At 39.2% G+C, this 19,813-nt stretch overlaps 2 protein-coding genes across 5 annotated transcripts; both read right to left on the minus strand.

The window, feature by feature from the left end:
• Window positions 1-9,129: 9,129 nt before the first annotated feature.
• LOC109760393 (uncharacterized) lies at window positions 9,130-11,817 on the minus strand. 4 transcript variants are annotated; one of them, XM_040391684.3, is made up of 7 exons: window positions 11,547-11,817; window positions 11,293-11,442; window positions 10,517-10,693; window positions 10,295-10,383; window positions 10,119-10,183; window positions 9,899-10,001; window positions 9,130-9,273 (listed from the first exon to the last, which is right to left on the minus strand). In XM_040391684.3, exons 1-7 carry the CDS (start codon window positions 11,596-11,598, stop codon window positions 9,268-9,270), a joined length of 642 nt encoding a protein of 213 aa, XP_040247618.1. In that variant the 5' UTR covers window positions 11,599-11,817; the 3' UTR covers window positions 9,130-9,267. The 4 variants fall into 4 exon arrangements, with proteins under 4 accessions (XP_040247618.1, XP_045085491.1, XP_045085490.1 ...); XM_045229556.2 differs by having other exon boundaries at window positions 9,130-10,001; window positions 11,640-11,817; XM_045229555.2 differs by having other exon boundaries at window positions 9,130-10,001; window positions 11,553-11,817.
• Window positions 11,818-17,152: 5,335 nt separating this feature from the next.
• On the minus strand, window positions 17,153-18,797 carry LOC109760398 (cytochrome P450 76M5-like). The gene has a single exon (XM_020319230.3). It carries the CDS (start codon window positions 18,795-18,797, stop codon window positions 17,325-17,327), a length of 1,473 nt encoding a protein of 490 aa, XP_020174819.1. The 3' UTR covers window positions 17,153-17,324.
• Between the last annotated feature and the right edge of the window lie 1,016 nt (window positions 18,798-19,813).

The following is a 19,813-nucleotide window of genomic DNA, read 5'->3' on the forward strand; positions in this document are numbered from 1 at the left end:
AAAAAATGAAATAGAATCATAATTTTTATTATAGTAAGAATATTACAATGTCTTTACAAGTTTCCAATAAAAGGAAAATTGCAAGGAAATAAAAGAAAATCCTAAAACTAATCTTCTAGTAATCTTTTCTTCTTTTTCTTCACTTTATCCCTGCAAAATGTAACAAAATAAACAGAAAGACAAAAAAACTATGTATAACATGTCAATACTGTCATTTTTTATGCAGAACTAGATATGAGCATATATTTCCAGAATTACATGGTGTGAATATTTTATGAGTAAGATTATAATGGAAATGAATTTTGAGTATATACTCCTATTTATACTGCCTCGTGAATGTTAAGTTTGCACATCACACTACTGAATTATGATGGTGTAAATTTTATATGAAACTAATGAACAAGTTCATAAGTATCAGCTTTATAAGAACTGTCCCCATTATTCACCCGTTGTTACTTGCATGCCCTGTGTTAGTCCTCAATGTCATGAAGATTTACCTCAGGAGGCCAGCTCTAACCCAACTGGTATATCAGTTACTCACTTGCACTCAAGTAACTGTAAGTATGTTAAATATGCAGCAAAGGAGGATTTTTCACACCATTAAAAACAAAAAATGAAATAGAATCATAATTTTTATTATAGTAAGAATATTACAATGTCTTTACAAGTTTCCAATAAAAGGAAAATTGCAAGGAAATAAAAGAAAATCCTAAAACTAATCTTCTAGTAATCTTTTCTTCTTTTTCTTCACTTTATCCCTGCAAAATGTAACAAAATAAACAGAAAGACAAACAAACTATTTATAACATGTCAATACTGTCATTTTTTATGCAGAACTAGATATGAGCATATATTTCCAGAATTACATGGTGTGAATATTGTATGAGTAAGATTATAATGGAAATGAATTTTGAGTATATACTCCTATTTATACTGCCTTGTGAATGTTAGGTTTGCACATCACACTACTGAATTATGATGGTGTAAAGTTTATATGAAACTAATGAACAAGTTCATAAGTATCATCTTTATAAGAACTGTCCCCATTATTCACCCGTTGTTACTTGCATGCCCTGTGTTAGTCCTCAATGTCATGAAGATTTACCTCAGGAGGCCAGCTCTAACCCAACTGGTATATCAGTTACTCACTTGCACTCAAGTAACTGTAAGTATGTTAAATATGCAGCAAAGGAGGATTTTTCACACCGTTAAAAACAAAAAATTAAATAGAATCATAATTTTTATTATAGTAAGAATATTACAATGTCTTTACAAGTTTCCAATAAAAGGAAAATTGCAAGGAAATAACAGAAAATCCTAAAACTAATCTTCTAGTAATCTTTTCTTCTTTTTCTTCACTTTATCCCTGCAAAATGTAACAAAATAAACAGAAAGACAAACAAACTATTTATAACATGTCAATACTGTCATTTTTTATGCAGAACTAGATACGAGCATATATTTCCAGAATTACATGGTGTGAATATTGCATGAGTAAGATTATAATGGAAATGAATTTTGAGTATATACTCCTATTTATACTGCCTTGTGAATGTTAAGTTTGCACATCACACTACTGAATTATGATGGTGTAAAGTTTATATGAAACTAATGAACAAGTTCATAAGTATCATCTTTATAAGAACTGTCCCCATTATTCACCCGTTGTTACTTGCATGCCCTGTGTTAGTCCTCAATGTCATGAAGATTTACCTCAGGAGGCCAGCTCTAACCCAACTGGTATATCAGTTACTCACTTGCACTCAAGTAACTGTAAGTATGTTAAATATGCAGCAAAGGAGGATTTTTCACACCGTTAAAAACAAAAAATGAAATAGAATCATAATTTTTATTATAGTAAGAATATTACAATGTATTTACAAGTTTCCAATAAAAGGAAAATTGCAAGGAAATAAAAGAAAATCCTAAAACTAATCTTCTAGTAATCTTTTCTTCTTTTTCTTCACTTTATCCCTGCAAAATGTAACAAAATAAACAGAAAGACAAACAAACTATTTATAACATGTCAATACTGTCATTTTTTATGCAGAACTAGATATGAGCATATATTTCCAGAATTACATGGTGTGAATATTGTATGAGTAAGATTATAATGGAAATGAATTTTTGAGTATATACTCCTATTTATACTGCCTTGTGAATGTTAAGTTTGCACATCACACTACTGAATTATGATGGTGTAAAGTTTATATGAAACTAATGAACAAGTTCATAAGTATCAGCTTTATAAGAACTGTCCCCATTATTCACCCGTTGTTACTTGCATGCCCTGTGTTAGTCCTCAATGTCATGAAGATTTACCTCAGGAGGCCAGCTCTAACCCAACTGGTATATCAGTTACTCACTTGCACTCAAGTAACTGTAAGTATGTTAAATATGCAGCAAAGGAGGATTTTTCACACCGTTGAAACAAAAAATGAAATAGAATCATAATTTTTATTATAGTAAGAATATTACAATGTCTTTACAAGTTTCCAATAAAAGGAAAATTGCAAGGAAATAAAAGAAAATCCTAAAACTAGTCTTCTAGTAATCTTTTCTTCTTTTTCTTCACTTTATCCCTGCAAAATGTAACAAAATAAACAGAAAGACAAACAAACTATTTATAACATGTCAGTACTGTCATTTTTTATGCAGAACTAGATATGAGCATATATTTCCAGAATTACATGGTGTGAATATTGTATGAGTAAGATTATAATGGAAATGAATTTTTGAGTATATACTCCTATTTATACTGCCTTGTGAATGTTAAGTTTGCACATCACACTACTGAATTATGATGGTGTAAAGTTTATATGAAACTAATGAACAAGTTCATAAGTATAAGCTTTATAAGAACTGTCCCCATTATTCACCCGTTGTTACTTGCATGCCCTGTGTTAGTCCTCAATGTCATGAAGATTTACCTCAGGAGGCCAGTTCTAACCCAACTGGTATATCAGTTACTCACTTGCACTCAAGTAACTGTAAGTATGTTAAATATGCAGCAAAGGAGGATTTTTCACACCGTTAAAAACAAAAAATGAAATAGAATCATAATTTTTATTATAGTAAGAATATTACAATGTCTTTACAAGTTTCCAATAAAAGGAAAATTGCAAGGAAATAAAAGAAAATCCTAAAACTAATCTTCTAGTAATCTTTTCTTCTTTTTCTTCACTTTATCCCTGCAAAATGTAACAAAATAAACAGAAAGACAAACAAACTATTTATAACATGTCAATACTGTCATTTTTTATGCAGAACTAGATATGGGCATATATTTCCAGAATTACATGGTGTGAATATTGCATGAGTAAGATTATAATGGAAATGAATTTTGAGTATATACTCCTATTTATACTGCCTTGTGAATTTTAAGTTTGCACATCACACTACTGAATTATGATGGTGTAAAGTTTATATGAAACTAATGAACAAGTTCATAAGTATCAGCTTTATAAGAACTGTCCCCATTATTCACCCGTTGTTACTTGCATGCCTTGTGTTAGTCCTCAATGTCATGAAGATTTACCTCAGGAGGCCAGCTCTAACCCAACTGGTATATCAGTTACTCACTTGCACTCAAGTAACTGTAAGTATGTTAAATATGCAGCAAAGGAGGATTTTTCACACCGTTAAAAACAAAAAATGAAATAGAATCATAATTTTTATTATAGTAAGAATATTACAATGTCTTTACAAGTTTCCAATAAAAGGAAAATTGCAAGGAAATAAAAGAAAATCCTAAAACTAATCTTCTAGTAATCTTTTCTTCTTTTTCTTCACTTTATCCCTGCAAAATGTAACAAAATAAACAGAAAGACAAACAAACTATTTATAACATGTCAATACTGTCATTTTTTATGCAGAACTAGATATGGGCATATATTTCTAGAATTACATGGTGTGAATATTGCATGAGTAAGATTATAATGGAAATGAATTTTGAGTATATACTCCTATTTATACTGCCTTGTGAATGTTAAGTTTGCACATCACACTACTGAATTATGATGGTGTAAAGTTTATATGAAACTAATGAACAAGTTCATAAGTATCAGCTTTATAAGAACTGTCCCCATTATTCACCCGTTGTTACTTGCATGCCCTGTGTTAGTCCTCAATGTCATGAAGATTTACCTCAGGAGGCCAGCTCTAACCCAACTGGTATATCAGTTACTCACTTGCACTCAAGTAACTGTAAGTATGTTAAATATGCAGCAAAGGAGGATTTTTCACACCGTTAAAAACAAAAAATGAAATAGAATCATAATTTTTATTATAGTAAGAATATTACAATGTCTTTACAAGTTTCCAATAAAAGGAAAATTGCAAGGAAATAAAAGAAAATCCTAAAACTAATCTTCTAGTAATCTTTTCTTCTTTTTCTTCACTTTATCCCTGCAAAATGTAACAAAATAAACAGAAAGACAAACAAACTATTTATAACATGTCAATACTGTCATTTTTTATGCAGAACTAGATATGGGCATATATTTCCAGAATTACATGGTGTGAATATTGCATGAGTAAGATTATAATGGAAATGAATTTTGAGTATATACTCCTATTTATACTGCCTCGTGAATGTTAAGTTTGCACATCACACTACTGAATTATGATGGTGTAAAGTTTATATGAAACTAATGAACAAGTTCATAAGTATCAGCTTTATAAGAACTGTCCCCATTATTCACCCGTTGTTACTTGCATGCCCTGTGTTAGTCCTCAATGTCATGAAGATTTACCTCAGGAGGCCAGCTCTAACCCAACTGGTATATCAGTTACTCACTTGCACTCAAGTAAGTGTAAGTATGTTAAATATGCAGCAAAGGAGGATTTTTCACACCGTTAAAAACAAAAAATGAAATAGAATCATAATTTTCATTATAGTAAGAATATTACAATGTCTTTACAAGTTTCCAATAAAAGGAAAATTGCAAGGAAATAAAAGAAAATCCTAAAACTAATCTTCTAGTAATCTTTTCTTCTTTTTCTTCACTTTACCCCTGCAAATTGTAACAAAATAAACAGAAAGACAAACAAACTATTTATAACATGTCAATACTGTCATTTTTTATGCAGAACTAGATATGGGCATATATTTCCAGAATTACATGGTGTGAATATTGCATGAGTAAGATTATAATGGAAATGAATTTTGAGTATATACTCCTATTTATACTGCCTTGTGAATGTTAAGTTTGCACATCACACTACTGAATTATGATGGTGTAAAGTTTATATGAAACTAATGAACAAGTTCATAAGTATCAGCTTTATAAGAACTGTCCCCATTATTCACCCGTTGTTACTTGCATGCCATGTGTTAGTCCTCAATGTCATGAAGATTTACCTCAGGAGGCCAGCTCTAACCCAACTGGTATATCAGTTACTCACTTGCACTCAAGTAACTGTAAGTATGTTAAATATGCAGCAAAGGAGGATTTTTCACACCGTTAAAAACAAAAAATGAAATAGAATCATAATTTTTATTATAGTAAGAATATTACAATGTCTTTACAAGTTTCCAATAAAAGGAAAATTGCAAGGAAATAAAAGAAAATCCTAAAACTAGTCTTCTAGTAATCTTTTCTTCTTTTTCTTCACTTTATCCCTGCAAAATGTAACAAAATAAACAGAAAGACAAACAAACTATTTATAACATGTCAGTACTGTCATTTTTTATGCAGAACTAGATATGAGCATATATTTCCAGAATTACATGGTGTGAATATTGTATGAGTAAGATTATAATGGAAATGAATTTTGAGTATATACTCCTATTTATACTGCCTTGTGAATGTTAAGTTTGCACATCACACTACTGAATTATGATGGTGTAAAGTTTATATGAAACTAATGAACAAGTTCATAAGTATCAGCTTTATAAGAACTGTCCCCATTATTCACCCGTTGTTACTTGCATGCCCTGTGTTAGTCCTCAATGTCATGAAGATTTACCTCAGGAGGCCAGCTCTAACCCAACTGGTATATCAGTTACTCACTTGCACTCAAGTAACTGTAAGTATGTTAAATATGCAGCAAAGGAGGATTTTTCACACCGTTAAAAACAAAAAATGAAATAGAATCATAATTTTTATTATAGTAAGAATATTACAATGTCTTTACAAGTTTCCAATAAAAGGAAAATTGCAAGGAAATAAAAGAAAATCCTAAAACTAGTCTTCTAGTAATCTTTTCTTCTTTTTTCTTCACTTTATCCCTGCAAAATGTAACAAAATAAACAGAAAGACAAACAAACTATTTATAACATGTCAGTACTGTCATTTTTTATGCAGAACTAGATATGAGCATATATTTCCAGAATTACATGGTGTGAATATTGTATGAGTAAGATTATAATGGAAATGAATTTTGAGTATATACTCCTATTTATACTGCCTTGTGAATGTTAGGTTTGCACATCACACTACTGAATTATGATGGTGTAAAGTTTATATGAAACTAATGAACAAGTTCATAAGTATCATCTTTATAAGAACTGTCCCCATTATTCACCCGTTGTTACTTGCATGCCCTGTGTTAGTCCTCAATGTCATGAAGATTTACCTCAGGAGGCCAGCTCTAACCCAACTGGTATATCAGTTACTCACTTGCACTCAAGTAACTGTAAGTATGTTAAATATGCAGCAAAGGAGGATTTTTCACACCGTTAAAAACAAAAAATGAAATAGAATCATAATTTTTATTATAGTAAGAATATTACAATGTCTTTACAAGTTTCCAATAAAAGGAAAATTGCAAGGAAATAAAAGAAAATCCTAAAACTAATCTTCTAGTAATCTTTTCTTCTTTTTCTTCACTTTATCCCTGCAAAATGTAACAAAATAAACAGAAAGACAAACAAACTATTTATAACATGTCAATACTGTCATTTTTTATGCAGAACTAGATATGGGCATATATTTCCAGAATTACATGGTGTGAATATTGCATGAGTAAGATTATAATGGAAATGAATTTTGAGTATATACTCCTATTTATACTGCCTCGTGAATGTTAAGTTTGCACATCACACTACTGAATTATGATGGTGTAAAGTTTATATGAAACTAATGAACAAGTTCATAAGTATCAGCTTTATAAGAACTGTCCCCATTATTCACCCGTTGTTACTTGCATGCCCTGTGTTAGTCCTCAATGTCATGAAGATTTACCTCAGGAGGCCAGCTCTAACCCAACTGGTATATCAGTTACTCACTTGCACTCAAGTAAGTGTAAGTATGTTAAATATGCAGCAAAGGAGGATTTTTCACACCGTTAAAAACAAAAAATGAAATAGAATCATAATTTTCATTATAGTAAGAATATTACAATGTCTTTACAAGTTTCCAATAAAAGGAAAATTGCAAGGAAATAAAAGAAAATCCTAAAACTAATCTTCTAGTAATCTTTTCTTCTTTTTCTTCACTTTACCCCTGCAAATTGTAACAAAATAAACAGAAAGACAAACAAACTATTTATAACATGTCAATACTGTCATTTTTTATGCAGAACTAGATATGGGCATATATTTCCAGAATTACATGGTGTGAATATTGCATGAGTAAGATTATAATGGAAATGAATTTTGAGTATATACTCCTATTTATACTGCCTTGTGAATGTTAAGTTTGCACATCACACTACTGAATTATGATGGTGTAAAGTTTATATGAAACTAATGAACAAGTTCATAAGTATCAGCTTTATAAGAACTGTCCCCATTATTCACCCGTTGTTACTTGCATGCCATGTGTTAGTCCTCAATGTCATGAAGATTTACCTCAGGAGGCCAGCTCTAACCCAACTGGTATATCAGTTACTCACTTGCACTCAAGTAACTGTAAGTATGTTAAATATGCAGCAAAGGAGGATTTTTCACACCGTTAAAAACAAAAAATGAAATAGAATCATAATTTTTATTATAGTAAGAATATTACAATGTCTTTACAAGTTTCCAATAAAAGGAAAATTGCAAGGAAATAAAAGAAAATCCTAAAACTAGTCTTCTAGTAATCTTTTCTTCTTTTTCTTCACTTTATCCCTGCAAAATGTAACAAAATAAACAGAAAGACAAACAAACTATTTATAACATGTCAGTACTGTCATTTTTTATGCAGAACTAGATATGAGCATATATTTCCAGAATTACATGGTGTGAATATTGTATGAGTAAGATTATAATGGAAATGAATTTTGAGTATATACTCCTATTTATACTGCCTTGTGAATGTTAAGTTTGCACATCACACTACTGAATTATGATGGTGTAAAGTTTATATGAAACTAATGAACAAGTTCATAAGTATCAGCTTTATAAGAACTGTCCCCATTATTCACCCGTTTTTACTTGCATGCCCTGTGTTAGTCCTCAATGTCATGAAGATTTACCTCAGGAGGCCAGCTCTAACCCAACTGGTATATCAGTTACTCACTTGCACTCAAGTAACTGTAAGTATGTTAAATATGCAGCAAAGGAGGATTTTTCACACCGTTAAAAACAAAAAATGAAATAGAATCATAATTTTTATTATAGTAAGAATATTACAATGTCTTTACAAGTTTCCAATAAAAGGAAAATTGCAAGGAAATAAAAGAAAATCCTAAAACTAGTCTTCTAGTAATCTTTTCTTCTTTTTTCTTCACTTTATCCCTGCAAAATGTAACAAAATAAACAGAAAGACAAACAAACTATTTATAACATGTCAGTACTGTCATTTTTTATGCAGAACTAGATATGAGCATATATTTCCAGAATTACATGGTGTGAATATTGTATGAGTAAGATTATAATGGAAATGAATTTTGAGTATATACTCCTATTTATACTGCCTTGTGAATGTTAAGTTTGCACATCACACTACTGAATTATGATGGTGTAAAGTTTATATGAAACTAATGAACAAGTTCATAAGTATCAGCTTTATAAGAACTGTCCCCATTATTCACCCGTTGTTACTTGCATGCCCTGTGTTAGTCCTCAATGTCATGAAGATTTACCTCAGGAGGCCAGCTCTAACCCAACTGGTATATCAGTTACTCACTTGCACTCAAGTAACTGTAAGTATGTTAAATATGCAGCAAAGGAGGATTTTTCACACCGTTAAAAACAAAAAATGAAATAGAATCATAATTTTTATTATAGTAAGAATATTACAATGTATTTACAAGTTTCCAATAAAAGGAAAATTGCAAGGAAATAACAGAAAATCCTAAAACTAATCTTCTAGTAATCTTTTCTTCTTTTTCTTCACTTTATCCCTGCAAAATGTAACAAAATAAACAGAAAGACAAACAAACTATTTATAACATGTCAATACTGTCATTTTTTATGCAGAACTAGATATGAGCATATATTTCTAGAATTACATGGTGTGAATATTGTATGAGTAAGATTATAATGGAAATGAATTTTTGAGTATATACTCCTATTTATACTGCCTTGTGAATGTTAAGTTTGCACATCACACTACTGAATTATGATGGTGTAAAGTTTATATGAAACTAATGAACAAGTTCATAAGTATCAGCTTTATAAGAACTGTCCCCATTATTCACCCGTTGTTATTTGTATGCCCTGTGTTAGTCCTCAATGTCATGAAGATTTACCTCAGGAGGCCAGCTCTAACCCAACTGGTATATCAGTTACTCACTTGCACTCAAGTAACTGTAAGTATGTTAAATATGCATCAAAGGAGGATTTTTCACACCCCGAGACTTTAGCCTGCTGCTTATGTAGCTATGGAAAGGATGGAAAGAAAAGAAGCAAGCAATTTGCTATCTGTTAGTATCATGTTTCTTTCCAGTAAATGACTGCAAAAATTAAGTTTCAAGATAGGATAGTAGCAAGCATACTCAACCGCAGCACCAGATCTGGGAATTTTACCTTGTAACGGTCGCATAACTTCACGCCGTCAAATGTTAGCTTGTTTATCTTTATGGTTTTCCACAGATCCTCTGCGTACGGGTGGCATCCATCCACTAAAATACTGTCAAAGCAAACCATGTCTGTAAGAAGGTAAAATACTAAGGAACCTGCTCTCATAATTCATAGTACATAAACCGCCAGCAAAGAGGTTGTTCCGAAAGTACAGTGTGCTGCTTACTTTGGTCTAAAGCGATTGATTGGTACATGTTCTTTAAGAAGGTCATTTTGTGCATCCAGTGAGCCCTGCAAATTATTTGAACTGTCAACTTGAGCTTTGTGTTTAGCAGCAGTGCACATAGCCTTCATAGTTCATACATAGGCCAAACAGTCTGAGCGGTGAGCGATGAACTGTACCTGGGATGCTATCAGAAACGGGAAGCAATCCGTGAAGGTGATCTTGTAGCCTTGAGCATACTTAGGATTAGTCGGCCTGATTTCGGACTCTGTGAAAAGCATGAAAAGGAGACATTCTCCATAAGTACCAGAGACGATCTCACCGAGAATACATTTTCTGAATATTTTTCGACAGGTATACAAGGTATATTTTGCGATGAAAGAACATCACAAGGCACACACCTTCTTTAAACCGCACGAGCCGACTTGGCTTCCCGAAATAGGCGGAGAGCCATTCAGCTGCTTCAGCTCCTTCATCATAAGCAGAACCAGACCACTCCCAGACGGAGACGTCGTCAAGCGTGGTGTGTTCCGCAGCAAGAGGGACCTTCAGTGTGTCCATCCCGGGTGCTCGTATAACTGCAATCAGAAGAGGGTCAAATAAAATTGATGTTCAGGTGATTTCCTCTGAAACATTAAAAATTAAGGAAGGACATCACAGTTCACATCCCAGGTGCTCTTATAAATGCTGTCAGCGTCTCTGAAGCATACAAAAAGGAAGCCGCATCACAAGTCACAATGTATCAAAGGGTATATACAATTACTTCTGACCAAATCTACTAGTGTTAGTGTATTGCTTGATCAAACAACAAGCAGTATTCAGCAACACATGGGAGACAGAGCATTTTGCAGTTAACTAAATTAGTCTGAACAAATTGTCTGTTAAAACAAAACAGAAAGGCAGTGGCTAAACTTTCTCTGATGGTGCTCCATTGGAGTTTACACACCTTAATTTGGAAAATATTTAATCAGGAAGAAAATTAGAGCACAACTTCTTGTGAACCAAAATCACTCGTACAGTACAACTTGACGAACAAACAACTGTTGGTCAAAATTAAATTACTGCAACCCATCTTCTCCTCTGGTTGAACATATCTTACTCCAGTGCAAAATCAGTCGAAACAGATCAAATGTCTAATGTCAATGATCAAGAAAGAAAGAAGGAAAAACAATAGTACCCAAGCAGGAGTGGGGGGCGGGCTGCCAGTCCTCGTCGAAGGCCGCCGGCGGCAACTCCACCTCCATCAGCGCCATCCTGGGCTCCACCCGCTGCGTGAGGGCCCTGCCCTTGGCGTTCACCACCACCCACTGCCGGTCCCACCTGAACCCTGCAGTCCATCGGCCGCCGCCATCAGATCAGAACAGAGCTCAGCACGACAGAGGAAAAATGGTTGGTTTCGGTGAAGCAATCATCCAAGCTCAGCTCAACTACACGAACAGAGCTCAGCGCCGTTTCTGTAAAGTCTCTGTAGGTAGTCCAGCATCGTTAGAGCATCCGGTGAGGAGGGTTGGGGAAGGAGCTCACCACGGCTCCATGCCCTGGATCTGGTGTGAGGGAGGGGGAAGGGGGCTCGCCGTGGTCTGGAGGGAGAGGAAGAGGCGGGCGGCCGGGGCTTCCCGATCTAGATCGAAGTCGAGGGAGGTGGGTGGGTGTGTCAGGAGGAAGGGGAGGGGAGAGAACGTGACTAGAGGGAGGGGATAAGGGGTGATAGCAATGGCGCACTGGTAGGGGTGCGCCATACGTATAGATAGCAATGGCGCATCTCTTACTGGTGCGTCATTACTAGTTAAAATTAGTAATGGCGCACTATCTCCTGATGCGCCATTAGTACTTTTAAAAAAATATTTTTTTTTACTAGTGGCGCACCGTGGATATGGTGCGACACTAATGGCGCACCAACACATGATACGCCATTAGTATATAGTAGTGGCGCATCACATGTGTGGTGCGCCATTAGTGTTCATATTATCTATAGCCCTTTTCCTAGTAGTGAAAGAGTCATAGTAGTACACGGATGATATTACCCTCTAACTCAATCGGTTGATGTACTATAGTAGCGCAACACGTTCGCGCGTGATCCACGCGGTCCGTGTCAACCAGATTTATGGGGAGATCTGAAAAGCATAGCTCATACATGTGTTTCCTTGATCATTCTTGTCCTCTTGCTCAGCACGATGACAGGTCGCTGATCTGAAAAGCATAGCTCATACATGCTGCGTACTCAAGAACAACAGAGCAAGAGGAGGCGTATAGTGGTGGCGTCTGATGGTGATTTGCCATCAACAACCATGACTTGACGAAGGGTTGCCGGAGCATTTCGGTTTTAGGAAACTTTTCTCCCACGTGTCTTCGTCGTTATGCGAGCTAGGTTATCAACAACTCTCACGGTAGTGATTTATTTCTTTAGGGAGGGAGTAGGTGATATTACCTACGGCTATAACATGTGGGTATGCAGCTGCTTGCATGTGCGATGCTTGAAGTCAAGGGTCTTCCGTTCTTTCTTTTTCTTCTAAATAGTTTTGTTGTGTCTGCATTGTCCACATTTTGACATCGTGTGGTTGCAAAGGCCAGCTGTACAAACTGCCAAGACATTTAAACAGTTATCGACAACCAAAGTGATCAACCACGGGACGTTCTCCTCTTGCTCCTTCCATGAGTAAGTCTCACATTAGGGTATCCCTGTCTTTAGATTTTTTCCTTGCCAATATGTGGTCTGCTGAGGCAATGGAGAAAAAGAGAGCAAGAGGAGTATAGTGGTGTTGTGCGGTGTAGGTTTGCCATCAACCATGACTTATTGAGGGCCTGCCAGAGACTAAAATCCACAGAACCACCACAATCATGTAACATATTAGCAAAAACACACCACTTTACAAACCGTGGCAAAAGCACCGCACCGAGAAATGGACTGTGGCAAAAAACACTTACGGGAAATGTTGAGTGCTTTGCTGACGTCACTAATTGACTGGGCCCGCCTATCGGGCTAAGTTGGCAAAAAATAGCCACAAGGACATGTTGACTTGGTCCTCTTCTTCTTCCTCTCCCTCTCTTTCCCCTCACTCTTCCACGCATAGCTAGAGCACGAGACCGAGGGCTGTGCAAGGTGGCCTGCAGTGGCCGATGTCAAGGCTCAAGGGGCGTCACAGGGGGCCGCAAGGTTGGTGTCATGATGCGGCCAGGAGGATCCCAGCACGGCCAGGATGTGGCAGGTGCTGGTGAGTTAGTCAACTGATGACCAGGAGCGCAGGCGTAGGCGCGGGCCGTGGCCGAACAGAGGAAGCCCGATCTCGCGGGATCTGGTGGTGGTACCTGTGTTTGTGTGTTGTGTATGCGCAGGCGTCGCGGTAGGGGTAGCAACCGTAGGGGGCGAGGAAGGGCGCATGAGCAGAGGGAGGTGAAGGTGGTGGTCATGGGCAAGCCACTGGCGGCGGTGGAGAGGCTAGAGGCATAGCGGCCCGTGGCGCTGCTGCGGGTCACCATGCAGGGCCCCATACGGTTAGCTAGCCAAAGGAGGTGTAGGTAAGGAGCGCGTCCGCGTCAGGGGCGACTGGCGACACACGTGTGAGGTGCTCAAGGAGGGGTTGCATGACCTGAGTGCCTGCATGGGCGACCGGCGAGAGTACTAGCAGATGGGAGTACCGTAGATGTGGGCACCCGACACGTGTTTGATGTAATGCATGAAAGAGAGAGGAGGGGCGGGGGGCGAAGAAGAAGGAGTCAACATGCCCTTGTGGCACTTTTTTTTTGCAAACTCAGGCCGGCATGTGGGCCTAATCAATTAGTGACGTCAGCAAAGCACTCAGCATTTCCCGTAAGTGTTTTTGCTACTCTCAATTTCGCGGTGCGGTGATTTTTGCCACGTCTTGTAAAATGGTGACTTTTCGCTAATGATGACATGATTGTGGTGGTTCTGTATTTTTTACTTGCTGTAGGAGCATTTCGGATTTACAAATTTGACGATGCCGGTAACTTTTCTCCCACATTAAAGTCTTCATCGTTATGGTTATCAACTGCGTGACATTACCCTAGGTCTCGAACATGTGTGATTGTTGGAGCCAAGGGTCATTGTTGTACGCCATCCATTGCTGTTGATTGCTTCCATTTTTTTTCTTCTAATAATTTTGTTGTGTCAGCATCATCCATATTTTGACATTGTGTGGTTAATTGCCGAGACCACGTGTACTAACCCCTGAGACATTTTTCGTGAAGTTCGCAAACCCCACTTTATTTGTATGACAAATGAACGCAACCTCAGGTTATGGTTACCACATGGACCCGAGGCATGTATTTTGCCCAGGTCCAGGCCGTCGCATGATGAGTAATGACCCTAATCCTGCTTGTCTGAACTTATATCACAAAGAGATTAGAACGGTGAAAACATTGAGTTTTCACGACATCTCTCGATAACCGTGCACCAGGTTCATGGACCGGACCTGTCGACCACGACTGCCAAAATGATGTGCTATATCCCACGAACGATTCCGAAATGGCATAAAAAACAAGTTTTCGCGATGTCTTGGTAATTGTGCATCAGGATCAGGAGCGGAAAAGTTAACCTCGGACCACAAAAAAAATATCCTATGGTCGACGAAACGAAAAAAAGAGATTTCATGACATCTCGATAACCATGCGTCGGGCTCACAGAGCGGAAAAATCGACCCAAAACACACAAAACAGCGTGCTTAGCCCATGAAACATACCAAAACGATGTAAAACCGAGTTTTCGAGACATCGCCATCGCCATGCAACTTGTTCACAGAGTAGAAAAATAAACTACGACCCCAAAAATGGTGTTCTATAGCCCACAAAATGTGTTCGCGGATTGCTATTTTTCGTTTGCAAAGTTAGCTTTCAAACACCCAAAAACCAAAAATAGAATAATCTTTGCTTTGCTCATTCTTTTGCCCTGGATTTTGTTTGCATTCTTGTTTATATTTTTAGAGGAGTTGATCTACCCCGAACAACGAGGTATGCATCCTTAAGGAAGAGAAGTGTGGAAATTCATGATCTTGAAGGTATGTCCTACGAATTTTGCACTTGAATTACTTAGAATAGTTGTAGTAGTAGTTTGTGTGATCTATTCCAGTGAGAGTAAGTCTTAATAGTTAGACAAATGTTTTGTTCTTGTAGATAAAATAATTTAGTAACATTTATTCTGTTTAATCTAGATAAGCAAGACTTGGCATGGGACCAATTTTAAAAGAAAGTGATTTTAACGAAGAATAACCATGCATAGGAGAAACTCTCCAGAAAGACTTGGATGTTGATAAAATTTCTAGAAAAGATGATGTTAGAGATACTCAACCTCATATTGTCAATTTTAATGGACTCAATAGCCCTTGTGGATAAAGTTGTCTAGAGAAACCTAATTGAAAGGTGAATGAGATTATGCCAAAATTTGTGTTGCATTTTTACATGGTGCTTAAGCTTCTCGCTGGAGCCATAGCCTTGTCACTCTATGCCCGTTCACGTGCGTAAATATGACTTCGTCACCTTTATTGATGTTATGCTAAGAACTCCGCTAGCCAATGAACAATCCATCTGACTTTCGGCTTGGATTTTAGTTGTGAGTTTGTTACCATACATAGTGGAAACACTACATCGAATATTATTCAACTTTCTATTAAATTGTGTGTATGTGGTAATAACCGAGTACTGATCGTAAGAGCTGGAAAGAGACAACATATTGGTCAGTAGTACTTAAACTTATGCCACTACGAAACCCAATACATGATTATTTCTTTGGCATAATCCTGTCACCAGACAACAAAAGTTTCAGCAAACAATGATTGAAGTAAAGTGCTTGAGAGCCTTGATGATGAGACTCTCGTGGGTGTATTAGCGAGTTACTCTAGAATCATGTTGTCTTTACATACCTTTTACTCCCTAATTTATGTTTTCATTGCTCAAAAAAAAAATTCTCTTCTGTGCGTTTCCGGCAAGCAAGTGTTGACTAGAGTAAATGGAACATAAGCTACTTTATTATTTTGTCTAGTTGAGCACGTGTATGTGTTGATTATCTTTGCTTCACTAACACTTGTATGATAACCATGCCACCACTACAGCTATATTATGTTTTCAGTAAAGAAGTGGAGAGCTATCTAGGCATACCGATTGCAAGTGAACCAAAACCTTCTCGCCATTTCGCTTTAAACAACTGAGTTCCTTATGGTTTGGATTTCTATCTATGTTGTTGGAGGATTATCAAGTTTAAGATTGAGGGAGTTGATGACTGTTACTTTTACACTCATCACATCTGAGTTTAAACCAGTTTATTTCATAAAAACTGAGATATCTGCTCCAATATTCGTACTAATGACTAATAAATGGAAAGGATTTCAAAATCTTATCTTAATGATGTTTCCGCAGAAAATGGCATTACATGGACTAAATCAAGCACATATACACAAAGGAGCAAAGAGCAGATAAGAAGGATCAAGTGGGAGGCGTTGGAACCTATCCAGAGCGCAAGAAGACGTCTGGTACGAGCGCACGTGCTCGTACCATATGCCCACGACACCTTGGCGTCCAATGCTCCAGCTTTCGTTAAACGGCCACTACCAGAATCAGATCAGAGCAACCGCAGAACATCTATCTTCGTCACCAGTATCATCCACAAACCCTAGCCGCCACACTTCCCATCGCCATCTCCATAGCCACCACCATCACCATCACCGGAACATTCATCCCTAAGTTTTCCATTCTTTATAATTATGTCTCGCATCTGGAAACCATTGTAAGACATACTATCAATAAAGGATTCACCTTGATGTGTTTTTCAATGATTTTTTTCTTGTGATCCGATCGCCATGTGGGAGTAATTTGGTAAGGTCATGTGTTGAGGCATAGCCTTGCAAGTCTATGTATTTGTTGAAGGGATCGATGGAATGACTCTAAAATGTATTAGTTTATTCAAAAGTCAAACTAAGGCATGTTTGATCGTGTTTAAAAAAAACAAACAACAGTAATAATACATAGTATAATACTTAATTTGAGTCATTAGATATCCATCATAAAAATTATTATCATATTTCATTTATTCTACACTACAGATGTTGATATTTTATTCTATAATCGTTGTCAAACATACACATAAGCATGATCATCGCCGTACGTATGTTTGGCGCTAGTGGCATGCTTGTCGCCATGCCAACCAATACAGTGACATGCATGTAGCTAGTGACGGTGGAAAATAGGGTAATGGGCAGGTGACTAGGTGGCGACCATGGGCACAACCTTGAGAGGCACGTCCATAACGAGGATATCGTTGCTTGTATACCTCTCGGTCACGTCCACCTGGTCAGGTGACATGCCCTGGGGCAGCCGCCACTCAAAGTCATGCAGCATGGACGCCACGGTGAATGGCACGAGAAGCTCCACCATGGGCAATGCCGGGCACAGCCTCCGGCCGGTGCCCAGTGGGATGAACTTGACCTCTTTCCCCCACATGCCAAGCTCCGTTTTCCCCAGGAAACGCTCCGGCACGAACTCCTCGGGCCTCTCCCATGCCGCCGGGTCGCGCATGATGGACCATGAGTTGAAGATGACGGTGGCGCCCTTGGGCACGGTGTAGCCACCTATCTCCACGCCCTCCTCCTCCACCAGGTGCGGCAGCAGCAGCGGCGCAACAGGGTGCAGCCGCATCGACTCCTTCACCACGGCCTGTAGGTACGGTAGCTTCGCCACGTCTGCCTCCGTGATCATCCTCCCCTGCGTTTGCGTGAGGGTACCCTTCATCTCGGTGCGCACCGCCGCCATCACGCCCGGGTTCCGCAGCAGCTCCGCCATCGCCCATTCCACCGTGATCTTGGTCGTCTCCGTGCCCGCCGCTAGGACGTCAAACAGCATGGTCTTAACGTCGCGGCGGCTCATCTTGCCGGTGGTCATCAATGCCAGCAGCGTGTCCAGGACGTCCTGATCATGATTGCCCTCGCCAAGCCGGGTGTCGATGATCTTGTCTAGCACGTGAAAGACGCGGTTCATGTGTGTGGCCGTCCAGCGGCGAAGGCCCTGCAGGTCCAGCACCCGGAGCAACGGGTACAAGTCCGACACGTTGGGCTCGGCGAGGAGCGCCACGATGTCCTCTAGAATGTCCCTCAGCTTGTCCTGGCCGTCGAGGGAGAAGAGTGTGTTGGTCAGCAGGTCGAACATGCCATGGTACAGAACGTGGCCAATGTCGACCTCCTGCCCGGCGCGGCGGCGGAAGGTGTAAAGGATGTGGTTCATGGTGCGCTCCCGGGCGCCCTGCGCTGACGCGAGGCTGCGCGGCGAGAAGATGTGTGTGGCGGCAATGCCACGCAGCGTCTTCCACAGCGGGTCGGAGCTCGGCAGCCACACCATTGAGCGGTCGGCGTGGGCCACGGCGCGCCTCGTGTCCGGGACAGTGCGCGCCGCAATGCGGCGGTCGTGCTTAGCGAATGCCTCCCACGCCGCGTCCTGGGAGGACACAATCACGGTGCACACCACGCCGAGCTTGAGTGTCATCACAGGGCCATGGGTGTGCGCCAGGCGCGCGAGGTTGTGGTGGAGGTTACCACCGCGCAGGTCGAGGAGGTTGCCGAGTATGGGCCACGGCCGGGGGCCTGGCGGCCACCGGCAGGCACCTCTTCTAGTGTACATCATCATGTAGCACAGGAGAGGCACCGCGAGGAGTGCTATCCAAACAAGGCACTCCTCAGGGGCCATTTTATTTTATGTGTGATAGATGACGATGCCTTGCTTGGTTTAGTGAGTGGGGGTTAGGTTAGGTATATATACATGAGGAGGAACATGAGGATGCGGGACGCGGCGTGGCGGGGTGGGCGTACGTTGGATGCATTAGTGCATCTCCAACGGCACGCAACCGGCCAAAATCCTTCCGTATGCCTCCGCGAACAGGAGGACCAGTCCATAAACATGTATAAGAGAGACAACCATCCAACGCTAGCCGTATACATTTCAAACCGCATTTTAATTTACCGGACAAAATTCATGCACACCGGCCGATATTCATTAAAGTTCGGATAGAAAATAGCATAATCATCCACACATAACATGCAAATTAAGTATAAGTACATCAATGTCTCAAATTCGACTAGATCCCGGATGTCCAGCATGTTTTTCATGAACGGATCTCATACATCAGTGTGTGCATGTAAATAGCCATCTCTCTGTCTTGTGGTACACCACGGCGGCACGTGCGTGCTACATATAATGTGTAGACCAACATTGAGTGAATGAATCAATCAACAAGTTAAGCAAGATGAAGTAAAACTCACGATGTCCATGTCCGCGTGCAACGGCCACCTTGCCTCGAGCTGACTAACCAAGTTGCAAAACTTGATGACGATGATCTAGATAGCATGCCAGCGATACGACAACGACCTCACGTTGCATGGTCGAATGATGTACATATCATAGGGCGCAATGTGTTTTCGTGCATGAAACTTTTCATGCACTTGCTCCCAGAAGGGCGGCCCTCTGGTCCTGCCTATGAAATCCGCGAATACGGCCAGTCACGCATCGCACAACAACTCATCCTCCATGGTCGAGTAGCTCACCATCCCACGTACTCTAAAAACGACATAGCATTTGAAAATAAGCTCAATGACATTTGACCGAACACCTGCAGGGTGTGGTGTCCGCCATGGAGGTCGTCGACAAGGGGCGGAGTGTACCTGGGTATAAACGGCTCCAGGGCTGAAAGCTCTGTCGAAACGGCG

This window comes from Aegilops tauschii, chromosome 6 (assembly GCF_002575655.3).
Source record: "Aegilops tauschii subsp. strangulata cultivar AL8/78 chromosome 6, Aet v6.0, whole genome shotgun sequence".
Lineage (NCBI taxonomy): Eukaryota > Viridiplantae > Streptophyta > Magnoliopsida > Poales > Poaceae > Aegilops > Aegilops tauschii.

Bases quoted from the DNA above. Each gene is read 5' to 3' on its own strand.
- LOC109760393 (XM_045229554.2), bottom strand. From the start codon at position 11,598: ATGCTGGACTACCTACAGAGACTTTACAGAAACGGCGCTGAGCTCTGT. The intron at 10,694-11,292 runs GTACTATTGTTT...TTCTGATTGCAG, and splicing joins CGCCCCCCACTCCTGCTTGG to TTATACGAGCACCCGGGATG. The intron at 10,184-10,294 runs GTACAGTTCATC...AATAATTTGCAG, and splicing joins CGTTTCTGATAGCATCCCAG to GGCTCACTGGATGCACAAAA.
- LOC109760398 (XM_020319230.3), bottom strand. From the start codon at position 18,797: ATGGCCCCTGAGGAGTGCCTTGTTTGGATAGCACTCCTCGCGGTGCCT.